The 13079-nt window shown below is 40.4% G+C and overlaps 1 protein-coding gene across 10 annotated transcripts in view; it reads right to left on the reverse strand.

The window, feature by feature from the left end:
- Positions 1–13079, reverse strand: part of BBX (BBX high mobility group box domain containing) — a 144283-nt gene that overhangs the window by 55836 nt on the left and 75368 nt on the right. For all 10 annotated transcript variants that reach the window (XM_033053609.2, XM_033053607.2, XM_033053606.2 and 7 more), the window contains 3 exons: positions 12816–13058; positions 6234–6432; positions 874–941 (listed from right to left, as the gene is read on the reverse strand). In XM_033053609.2, coding sequence (XP_032909500.1) covers positions 874–941; positions 6234–6432; positions 12816–13058 — 510 coding nt within the window. The remainder of the gene's footprint in view (positions 1–873; positions 942–6233; positions 6433–12815; positions 13059–13079) is intronic.

Here is a 13079-nt window from a genome sequence, read left to right on the forward strand (position 1 = left end):
AGTTGTATTGCACACTTCTATCAGGAAAAATGGGATTTATTGAGGCACCTGGGAAGTATGTCTTTTGCTCAAGTAAGAAAGTTTTGATTAAAAGAACTTTCATGCACTAAAACAATCACACAACATGCTCTTTGATTTGACTCTAAATCTGTATGTAGATTTTACTCCTACACTGCCATCTGAAATCATACTACTTAGGTTCTTGTAAAATCAAGACTCAGCTCTCAAGGTCATAGCAATGACCTTTTTTAAAGGAATGCAGTATCAGTGACTACAATATACCTTCCCTCACATTGAAATGTAACAGCCTAGTAAAAGCAGCTTCTATGCTCCAAGCTGAGAGATTACAAGTTTGAGAAGTACAGGACAGTATAATTTTGTGATGGCAAACTTTACAAACTTCTTTTTAGACATAAGGATTTAGTGAATAGGAGCAGACTGTAACCCTACAATTACCTGTTAGCACTTGCATGGTTTCAGAATGCATATACAATAATGCTAACTTTGTAGGAAACCATTTATTTGTTAGTGCCAAGGCGACAGTTGCGTGATGCATTGCACAAACATATAAAATCATTGCCCAGAAAAGCTTGCAAACCACCTGTTTGTTAACACAGTGACTGTATTTCAACCCTTTTACCTCTGACAATGTTCTTCATGAGACACGCTTGACTGGTGTGCTCAGGCAGAAGCAGAGTTAACACTGAACTGTGCTCAACCTCTGCATTTACAGCTGGAATATAAGACTCATACTTCATTCCCAGCTGAGGTTACCTGAGATGTCCTACCTTTCATTCCCCACTGGTCAAATATTCCTTCTACAAGCTCTTTAAACTGAGAGCTTGTGGTAAGTGAGAGAAAAGATTTCCTTACCTCCTGTGCAGTAAGGGCATGTTCCCCTGCAAGAAGCAGCATACTCAGGCCTCCCATTTGTGTAGGATCTGTTAAAAGAGGAAAATGAAGTCTTAAGTTGATTCATTTGCTTGTTTAAAAAACCTACCACTTGCACCACTAAAGCCCCAGAAGACTACTTGTCACAGACACTCTCAGCAAGCTGCCATAAAAGGCAGTTCAAGAGAATCACAAATAACCATTTCTGTACCCTCTGGGAAGGCTTTCAAAGCTGTTTGAAGGATTTAATTGGATTTGTGTGCTTAACACCCCATTGCATGGATTTACAATTCTACTGCCAAAGGTTTTATGTACTACAGAGATGAATATCTTTAAAACAGCAACTGTAATGATCTCATACATTAATATATACAAAGATGCTCTAATAATGCACAGGTTTCTAAGTTGGTGGATGCTCCTACCAAGGGATCAGCTCCTTCCTTGGCGACTGAACAAATAAAAGGATGGAACAAAACAACATGATCAAGCTCTAAAGCAAAATTTCTATTTTCATTTGTCTTTAATTTAAAGCTGTATTTAGTGGTGAAAAGTGCCAGCCTGACAGCTCTGAAGCACGAAGCCAGAACAGCACGAGTACCGGCCAGGCAAGCTGCCTGCCTACTTGTTGCCCTGCCAATACAATATATAATTGAAGAATGTAAAATGGAGATATAAATGTTCTTTCTCCAAGTATTTGATACTGACAGCTTTTCCCCTCCAGCCCTCTTGCACCTCAGGAGCTCAGAAAATGACAAGAAGTGAAAGCAATAAACTCTGACACTGCATTACTCATGGAGTAGCTTTTCCACTCAGAACAGTGGTTGCTCTTCATCACTATGAAGACTAATTGTCTCATTTTGGGAGAATGCCTTGGGAGCAATGCAGGCGCCTGATTTAACAGTGTCATGTAGAGACAGGGAGACAGACAGTGGCCAAATGGCTCATACAACAGCCACAATGTGCGGGGAATTTTTTCATCTTTTCAGCTGACATGAGTCAAATCTGTACCTGTAAACCTCCAACCAGTTTAGTGCTATAGATGATCATGGTCCAGCTCGTGGGGATACTCATTGATGCTGTTTAATTCAATACCACAGATGCTGCCCAGAGTTTTCCTGCACACAGCATCTCTCACTGACATTCTCAAGGTAAGTCTTTTAGAAAGGCATTAAATAGAAACAGAGGAAAACAATGTAAATAAACCAAGCTCTTACACTACCTCATGGATAGAAGAGCGGCTTATTATTAAATAGCGTTAAACAGGCATACTAAACAGCACCTAGCTTCAAATCCAATATTCAACTGAATTTAACTTTTTTCTTCACCATAATGAACATACATGGGGGTTTTGGGGTATTTTTGAAGTTTGCCTTTTTAAATTAAAAAAATGGGGAAAAAAAAATCACACTTCTGTGAAGAGACAGGGCATTACCAGAAGTGTAGGATCTAGTAACAAGAGACACAGAAAATGTGAAGGGCCAGTAAGTATCTAAGCACAAGTCAAAAGTGAAGTGATCCTGTCAGCAACAGCACTTTTTGCCATCCAAGCAGTTGGTCAGAAACCATTCAGTTCTTCAAACCAGAGGACATCAGAGAAATTAGGATATCTTGAAAGATAATGCCTGAGCAGGCAATTAATTTGGAGGAAGGAGAGACTGGGAGAGATCTCCAGGCCCACCATAAACTTACTGAGCCTCATATTAAACAGTAAGGCCTTAGCTGATTGCTTTCTACTTTCTTTACTCCCTTTGGAAGGTGTTTGCAGGATTCAAATCTTCTAAGCAGTAAGAGCTTTCTTCCAGGTTTTAGCTTAAATATACTCAGGGCCAGGTAGTACACAGTTTTTTCTGGTGCTCACATCTCCAAGATTAGTAACTGTTTCCCTAAATGGTATCTCCCTTCTCTGCATTTACAGGACTGGTCCTACTCTTCTTCCACTTGTTTTCCTGGTCTAAACAATTCAAGATCTCCCAATGTCATCAAGCACATCCATCTCCCATCATTTCAGCAATTCCTGCAGCTCTCTTCTGCTGTCATCCCAGGTGTAGTTCATCTTTCTTGTATATGGATGACCAGCAGCACAACCACATCAGATGAGGGGGTTCCTGAAAACACTTTGCCTGACAAACTGCAGTACAGCACTTTCTTATGCTCACATCACCTGATGACTCCCAGATGCACTTTGGTGCTTTATTTTTGTTACCTGTTGGTCCTTTTCCCTCTCCCCAGTTTTGGCCATCTCAAGAACACCCAGTTTATGACTGTAAAATTCTTGCCCCTCTTCTAAATATCCTTTTGGGAGTTTTAGCTTTCTGCCTTTCAATTAAGCGGCTTATCATAAGAGAAAAAGATCGAAGTGTGCCTTAGTGTTTTTCTCCCCAAGTAAGTAAATACTTAAAGTGTTTATTTAAATATAAAAGTTAAGAGGAAGGAAAAAAATGACAGATTAATTAGAAATAAAGGTTTAATGTGATGCTTAAGCAACTTGAACACTTATGCTGCAGCTGTAGCAGAGGGTTGGTGCTTAGATGTCTGCTCACAATAAAAAGAAAAATCCTTCCACTAAGGTTTCCAATTACAAAATAACTTCACCTAAGGGAAGACAAAATGTACACATCCGAACACTGCCATATGCTTATAGTGCCTTCCCAGCACAATAATGTTTCTCTTCTGGCACTTGGAGCTTACTGGTATGAATAAGAATTTTAAGGGGTATTTTTACAGAATTTATTCTTAAATCAACAGTACTGGGAAAACAGCACACACATTTGACTTGCAGAATGGCGGGCAATTCATGACTTTCTCAACAGCTTTTAATACCGATGAAACTTAAAACCATCTCTGTTTGGGAATGACATACTTTGTTAGTACTGGGATGGTTACAGACTCAGCAGGCTGGCTTGTTCATCATAGCCATTTCTCGGTCAGAGGAAACAACAAACTGAGGAAGTACTAAGCAGGAACCACCTTCAACCAACTTTTACCTGGATGCATAACTGAGCTTCTTTCTGAAAAATAGAAACTGTGCTCCTACAGGGATACAGCCTACTCTAGAAGTGTCTTTCTTCCAGCCTTTGCCTCACTAAAAAGCATTTTGGAATGGATGGTTTTCTTCTGAAGCAAAAATAGGCAAGTAGTGGGAATCTCACACATTTGTATGGCAAAGCTTTTGCAAACAGCAGTGTTCTTTGCCCTACACAGGTGAGCCACATAAAGAGAAAAACATGCTCAATTACAGCTTCCAGCCTGGATGATCAAGGACACCACTAGTGCATCTGCAGGTCAGAAGCCCAATCCTGGTGCCACACCTCAGCTTCTTGACAGAACGGTAGGTCAGCATGACAGACTTAAATGTGGCATGGTGATTCTTGTAAAGCCAAAAAAAGGGCAGAAACACCCTGTGTGGGACTTGGAAAAACAAAGTAAGATCTTACTCTCTACATATTAGATTTTCCAAAGTAAAATGTAATACACAAAAAGCAATTAAGACAGATTGACAAAGACAAACAAATGAAACAGACTTCCTGGCATGATTCTAGACTTGTATAAACCCTGTCCTGAGGAAGTTACCTGCCTTGAAGATACAAGTCAATCAGTGGCATTTCAAAGGTAAAAGTGTTTTTTAGGTGCTTCACCTACCTTTCTTTTCATCAGCTAGTATACAGCCTGGATTTTAAAGAGAGTGCTGAATTGAACTATTACGTGAAGTCAAGCAGAAAGGAGCACAATAAACATATTTAACATGAACTGGTAGGTAGTTGACAAAGCACTAATCCATTTGGCACGGCACACTTGTCATGATGTGGATGCAGCTAACATCTCTGTCAGAACCTGTCTTTATTTTATGAGCTATTCTTATACCCAAGATATTGCCAGCCTTCATGGCATGAGGACTGGAACAACATCCTTATGAATTGCTATGCACATTGACTCAGCCTGCAGGAAAAAAAACCCAACAAACTATCACAGGTAGCACTAAAGGACTTTCTTCAGAAATAAATGGCTCAATAGATAAAACAATGGATTTGTTTCTAATTTTTAATTTCCCTGTCCCCTATTCTGATGGGTGTTGATTCAAGACCTCTTTACTCAAAAACTCAACATTAGGATAGCCCAGCAGGAGCACTGGGGGATGGATGAGAGGCAGATTAAGGCTTGTGTTACTTGTTCTTTGTGTTAAGCCAATAAATATTTGAGGAGAATAGAAATGACTCCTCTAAAAGCAAAAGCAGAATGGTCTGCAGGGGCTTGTGATTTTTGGAACTGCTCTCCCATATACCAGAATGAGGCAGCATTATTTTGATCACATTTCACACTTCCTTAAGAGCCAGAAGAAATTTCATTACAGGAATTTTCATACCAGTATACTAAGGTATACATGCCTCTTTATCCCTTTTCATTCTTTTACACTTGCTCCATAAAACCATTTTCAACTCTCCAGCTCACAATCTCTCTAACCAGACAAGTCCTATCTGTCACACACCTGTCATAAACCAGGTAGGATATAACAAAGTTTCTAATTTTATAATCATGCATCTGAAACCTTAAACAAGCAGGAAAGAAAAAAAAAAGGAAAACAAAAGGGAAAAAAGAATGGCAGGGAATTTCTTTTTTTTTTAACCTTGACTGCTAGGTTCTTAAGCTGCCAGTATTTAACATTAATGTCCCTGTATTTCAAGGTCATGATTACAACAGTTCTGCTATTTATGGATATCAGGGAGAGATTATCTGCTTTTCACCAGTTCAGGCACTCCACCTACACTTCTTCATGTTTTTTTTTTTCCAAATGTTTAGAAGTTTAGAATTTGCTCCTCCAAGTTATTATGAAAAAAAAAGAGCACATTTAAGTGAAATTAAATTATGCGTCTCTTGATTTAAATACAAAAGCATTAGCCCTGCTGGTACATTAATCTACAAGAATATTAACATAACTAACTTGAGACATCCATAAATTATTTTTGCAAATAGTAAATTACTAAAAAGAGTAGCGCATTCTATGACAGAGAAACAGAATGCACACAAATCAGCACTTTCCTTTTTGACCACAGAATGGAAGTCGCTAACAGCAGATCAGGAATAGAAAATCATCAAATCTGGGCCAATAAAGGGGATATGAGTTAGGATGCCTCATATCTGGACTTGGCTCTTGAAAATAAATCATGCACTACAGAAAATTTTGGAAAACTGTTACACAGAGATTTAACTACAGTTTTGGCAACTTAATCTGAGACACTAGAGTACCACGTGTAGTAAAGAAAACAGGTATCCCAATTCAGTACAAATACCACATCCCCAGACAAAATGAGGATGTTACAGCTGAGTACCAGGGATGGAAATCTCACCTGCCATTGCAAAGTTAAGTTGTGGCATTTCTTCACTTTTGGTTACTTTCCTTGGGCTCGGTAAGTCTTTTGCAGAGTCTGATGCAATGGCCCATAGCTTTTTCCTGTTCGTAACACTGGATGCCTGGGTTTTCACAGGTTTGTTGGTTGTGGGGCACCACTTGTACCCTGGATTTGCTTTCATAAATGCATCCTTGTACTAGAAAAGAAAACAGAAATTATCAGTCATGACATTCTATTCTACACAGGGCAACAGAACACACTGCATGTAAGAGGATTGAATACAGTAACTAACTCTTAAATATCTTGATTTTTAAAGTTTAATCACATGCTTAGAGTCCAATCGCCAGCACAATTTGCTAAGAAGAAATATCTGCTAAGAAGATAAAGAGAGTTGTATCTAAAAAAAGTGAGTTTTCTCTTTCCTCTCCTGAGGGTCTATTACCCAGAGCAAGCTGAAGTTCTGATCCTGCAAACTCCTCCCCAGTGCTTGTATGCTCATGCTCTGAAAAACAGATACTTAAATTCTTTACAGGTTTACTTTCTAATTTGAATTAAATAAAAAGACACATTTAGCAATAAATGCAGCATGATGCCTTGCACTCATTCCTCTCTAATAGAATGAATTTTAGAATATTTAAGTATATGCCTTCCTAAACCAGGCACTGAAAACAAATTGCTACCAGTATAACATCATATTCAGTATCTTGTGATACACCATCCCAGCGCTCCTTCCAAAATGTAGAATGCTGTATGGCTGCATAAAACAAACTGTGACCATTTAAAACATTCTTTGGCCTTGAGCACCCAGCACACATCTCGGTTGTTTGCCGTGTTTTTGGTATGAGGCAGCAAAACCAAAGGAAGCCAAACTACACATGGGGGGTGGGGGAAAGGTTCTGGTTTGCCACAGTTTGTGGGGTGGGGGAAAGGAGCAGGATCTATTCTATTCACAAAACAAAACACTAATGCTTTCCAAGAATTTTACTGCCCACGTTAAACCAAGATTTTTCAATGTTAACAGCAACAGAAAGACTGCATTTCAGTATTTTACATGTGTTGCTATGCAAGGCTGAGAACTGGCAAATCAGAGGAGCATGCCACACATTCCAGCTGCAGATGTTTGCCTAACAACTGATAGGGGTGTACAGCACTTGCTGCTGTGGGAGCCTACCCAGCAAGTACCAAGTGCTCACCGCAGGCAGGAGGAACTCAACACCCCTTCATGACTGGGTGGCTCTCAGTGGCTGCAATCGACCAAAAGAGCAGCTTTGTGCTTGGAAGTACATGGCAGGGAAGATGCAGGAAGTTTGCTCTGTGATTACACGTTCCCACCCACACAGCTGTCACCAGTCCCAGTCATGGCACAGAGAAGCACCTATGTTTCATGCACATGCATGCACAAAAACATAGAGAGGAAAAAAAATCCCTTGGGCATCAAATACAGAAATAGCACTGAAAGCCTTGTCCTCTGTTAGAGCCACTACAGTGTTTTCCCAGCTCAACAGTCTGCCTTGTGGCAGGGTCACCACTGCACGTGCACTGCTTTCTTTCATTTCTCTCTTCACCTCTGAGCTGGCACTTGCTACCTCCAGACCATAGCACAGATAAAAACGTTTCAGTTTACAAGAAACACAGCACTGTGTGAACCCTGCTGTGTGAAGTCCTGTATTTATAGAAATGGCTATAAATAATAAAAATCTGCAGGGATCACTGACCCACATACACGCTGTATTTTCTGAAGAGTGTGTATGTATAAAATCTGCAAAGTAAGGACTGCGACACTGCTCACCTCACTCCTTTTCCCTTTCCCTCAGCTTGCTTTGGAAGCTCAGTACACCACAAAAATAGCCTGGTAGAGGGAAGGGATAGGAAGGGGAGGGTAAGGGAAGAGGAGGAAAGGAAATACACGACGAAGCAGCTTTGCCTTCCATTGTTAAAGCCACAGCCCACTCACAAATCATGTTTCCAGCCTGCAGAGTGAAAAGCACAGAGTCGCTAGCAATGAGCTGCATAAGCTCTTCATATCAGCAATGCTGCTTTGAGTAATTGAATTATTCTATTGAGTAATTTGACAAGCCGACAGGCTGCCATCAAATGAGAACTAGAATGCATGCCATTTGTGAGACAAGGCTGCAATAAGCTTTTAATCAGTTTTCAACAAGAGCAATTCAAGTGAGCTGGTCTATTAATGTCTTTTTTTAACTCTGCAAAGCCAAGAAGTGAACATTAACTGCAGTTTCTGAAGGGAGCAAACTGCAAGATGACAACTTATTGGAACTGTTCAGTTTCAACACATAAGATAAAAAAAGAGAAAATTTTAGAAGTCAAACAATGGCCAAGAAGTATTTTTTATAAATGTATGATCCAAATCTTCAAAACTCATCCGATACTGTTTTTTGTGACTACTAGACCAAGGCCTAAAACAGATTACCAGGTCATGAGAAGATAACTTAAATGAGCTACACCGTAACAAGAAAAGGTCAATGGTGGAGTCTACTGCTTTCCTCCCTTTAACCAACTGTGCAGCAAAGCAACTTAACACAGACAGTCTACACAGATGTCTGAAATTGATTAAAAAAACCACCAAAACAACAATCAAACCAAACTAACCAAAGAAAACCACAAAAACCCAACCCAAACTAAGTACCTAACCTGGAATGCAAAGACACCACCTTGCTTTCCACAACAAATGGCAGGGAGTGCCCAGCAGGGTCATGTTCTTGAGTTTCAGGTAAGAAATAGAACAAGATGTGTTTGTGGGATTGGTCTGATGCCTTATTTCTATTTTGTGAAAGCCTGGAGAATGTTGTGCTATGCAGCAGGACCAGTGCCTCTTCAGAAGTGAGGTTAAAACTCTCCAAGTTGCTTTCATCACCAAATAAAAAAAGATTTGCTTCCTCTAGTTGTGGTAGGAACAGGAGCTCACAAGTGGATTCCAGTTACACCTCAGGCTAGCTGTTAGCACGTGCTAAATTTTAAATGTATGCTATTAAATGTCACATGAATCCCAGAGACCTAATATTTAAAAAAATTCCCCAGAAAATACAGCACTCCATTTTTCACTTCTGAAGGATGCAGGGTTTGCATTACACACATTACAGGGCATACAGTCACAGCCAGTGGACTTGCCAGACTCCAGCCAGCAAGTCAGGACATTTCTCCACTTCTACCCTGAGGCAGCTGCCAAAGCAGTGGCACCACAAGGCCAGCAAGCTCCCAGTCTGGCTGACTGGACCTGAGACACCACTGGCCAAGGACAAGCAGGGAGAAGTGTTCAGCTCAGCCACTGAATGGCAGCAGAATCACACAATCAGTGAGGTGGGAAAAGACCTCTGATATCACTGAGTCCAGCCTACAGACCAACACACCTTGCCAGCTACACCATGGCACTCACAGCTGAGCCATGTCCAGTCTTTCCTTAAACACCTTCAGGGATGGTGACTCCGCCACTTTCTGGGACAGTCCACTCCAATGTCAAATCACATTTACCAGGCTGCTCTCTACAGGAAACAATCCTGACTGCTTGGATCTTGCTGATGCAAAGACATGTTTAAAAAAATGAAGTGTCTTCTAGCAAAGGACTAGGGCTTGAACAATTTCACCAGATACTTTCTAAGGCAGCTGAACGCTCCCAGGAAGTCCCGTAAGAGTTAACAGAAGAACACTACCCTTATTACTGAAGTGAATAAAAATGCTGGTGCATATTTATGAATTGCCAGATTAATTTCCCTCAGTGGAGGAAAACTGTAAAAAGTACAGCAACACTTCTGGTTCCTTTTTAAGTATGTATCAACTACTGGGGTTATATTCTAGACAGTGAAACTTTCAAATTTAAGCTGATCTAGGAAGTCTGCAGGATAGAAACAGAAAGCCTACTCACAAAGGTAACACCAGCAAAAGCAGACATCAAACTCTGCAGGTGCAGCACCAGGTCTCCAGGACAGTCGTTGCTACAAGAGACTATAACTCACCAGATGGAAAATAGAGGGAGTGTGGGGCCAGTTTTTCCAGATAATTAAGGCACCTCAAGGTGCACACAGATACATTAAGGGATTTTCTGCAGTGCCTGACTGAACTAGAGACCTGATGAGCCTCTCAGTGGAGTCAGGGACAAATGCCCAGTCCACTAGGAAACATCTCATAATTCCAGCTGGCAAAAAGTTTGGGTGCCTCACTATCTTCTAAAATGCTAGAACTTGCACACAGCTAGACATATGTAAATGAATATACAAGTGCCTTGACTTGCATACTGCTGAGGTAATATCACTTCTAGTAGTAAGCAGGTAAGAAACTGAAAGCTTCTTGCATGGCATGTGATCTAACCTAAATGATTTTGGGAGTTACAAGTAGTAAAAAAATATTCTAGAGATTGTAGAAGAGCAGGAGAAGAGCAGGGACTTTAGCCACTACAGAAGAGACCACTTCTGTAAGGCCTACCTGCATCTCTGAAAGAGCAGTTCAGATGCTCAGGGTATACAAGACACATTGTGTGTCCTGCCAGGACAGGGTTAAAGGCTGTGCAGTGAAATATGGAAGTCAAAGAACACTGAAAAGCTACATTTAAGCAACAAAGATTATGTACTCGCTGTATCTTAAATCTCAGTGAGCTTATATTTGCACTTAAACGGAAGACTATTGGTACAATGGTATTTTTATCTTCTTCCAAAGACATTCACCTTCTTGATTTTTAAATAAATTCTCTGTAGGAAAAAGGAAAATGCCAACAGGTGGTTCTCACTAAAGTTGACATTAACCTCTTTTTGACAGTCTCAGCAGCAAGCCTACCTACAGGTGAACCTGTGCAACCTGCTCTACATGAACCTGCTGGAGCAGTAGGTTGGACAAGATGATCTCCAGAGGCCCCTTCCAACCCCAACCATTCTGTGGTTCTGTGAAAAGCAAGTGTTACAATAAATGACTGATACACACACACAGAAAAGGTTCGATGGTGAGGAAGGCCCAAATGTAGTCAACAGCACATTATAGCTGCTAATTATTGCTGTAACATACACTGTTTAAAGAATAAAAATTATATGCTATCTCTCCTACACATTCTTAGAGCTACTTATAATGATGTAAACTACTTAGATTTATTGTTCTGCTTTGACATTGAATATTCAATTTATTCTTCATGCCAAAAAAAAAAACCCACTACAAGAACAATGATTTCTATAACAATACAATTAATAGTTTCAGATCTGTCACTTCATACAGAAGTTCTGCAATTATTTTCCTTCTTAATGAACAAGTTTCCTTCAGCAAGACAAAAGGCTACAAAAAACAGTCACATTGGGTTTGTTTCTTCCAAAAATTATTTCTTTATTCTCATCTTTCCTTTCTCTGCATCTGTACTGAATCTTTTAATTGCCCTTTCTCCAGACATTTAGAGAAATATTGCTAATTCATAAGCAGAAATGCAGAATGAAACTGGAATGGTTGGATAAAGCTGAGACTCAAATGTTCCAATACAGTGCCACAGATGGGGAATTACAGAGGTCCTACAGACCCTGCCTAAAAAAAGGACCTGTCATGCTAAACACTTGGATTTTCCTGTGGACCTTTCCATGCTCACATGAGCTATTGAACAGACAGACCTTGCATCCTGTTAACAGTAGCAGACACCTTCCGATCCCAGGGCAGGCATGGTAATAATTTTCCCAATCATTTCACAGCTATCTGCACTTCCCACAGCGTGCTAGCATACTCAGCAAAGGAGAGGTATGTTTTTAACTTCTCACTGGTGTTCCTTTATTTTTACTAAGATTGAATTCAAAGGTTACCCACAATCTGTATCAAACAGGTAATCACAGGGATCTGTTTTGGGGTCAGGTCATCAGCCTAGGTAACTGGTTGTGTCTTTCCCACTGCTATCAATAACCACAGCCTTCTTGGCAACAGCTTATCAAGAAAGCTGTTTCTTTAAAAAGCTCACTTAAATTTTAAGTTGACATAAAGATACTTTGTAATAGGGGGATAAATCTCCTTTCCTTGCTCCTGGTTCATAGACTCTGACTGTGCCCAGCTCTCTGCTTTGGTAATGGGCTCACCAAATCTTACTCTATCAGAAACTGGTTAATGGGAAATGTACTTCAAGAAACACTAGTAATTTTTTAATTCATTAGCATCACAGGCAAAAAGGGACTACATTTCTTGACTGTGCCTTTGGTTTGATCCACCTGTATTACAGTAGATGGCATCACTGATATCGAATGCACAGCTCAGTATCACTAGTCAGCTGACACAGAACTGTATGTTATTGTTTACAATGGCCACTATCCTCGTGTTAATGCTTGTACTGCAGAAATCATCAGGCCATACAATTACAAAGTACATTATTTACACCAATGACAACCAGAACCAGGTTAGTTTGTGTACACAGACCAATTGCTTTCCATTCTGGTCCAAAGGATCAAGTGAATTAAAGCAAGAACAGCAGCTGCTCTGAGCACCATAATCCCACAGTGAAGCTGAGGAATGGAGGGAAGAGAAAGATCCCACAGAAAATATTTAGCACACAGAGAAAAAGAAGACAAATATGTAATGAACTTCTTCTACATCTACCATTCAGACAGAACATACCTCCTTGGCCATGTCAGTGTATTTCTGTTTTTCTTTTGGATCTAGAACAGACCACCAATCTGCCAAGATCTTGGTTGCGCCACGATTATCGAGGCGAGGGTGCTCTTTCCGCACAAGAGAGCGGTGGCGTTTGCAGAACAAGAGAAATGCGTTCATTGGTCGGCGAGCTCGTTGCTCTGACGACTCGTCATCTTCAGTCTCATCAGCATCCTGCTCTAAACCATCAGGGCCAAGGAGCGGCACCTGGCAGAACCGAAAGGGAAG

The sequence above is a fragment of the Catharus ustulatus genome, chromosome 2 (genome assembly GCF_009819885.2).
Source record: "Catharus ustulatus isolate bCatUst1 chromosome 2, bCatUst1.pri.v2, whole genome shotgun sequence".
Lineage (NCBI taxonomy): Eukaryota > Metazoa > Chordata > Aves > Passeriformes > Turdidae > Catharus > Catharus ustulatus.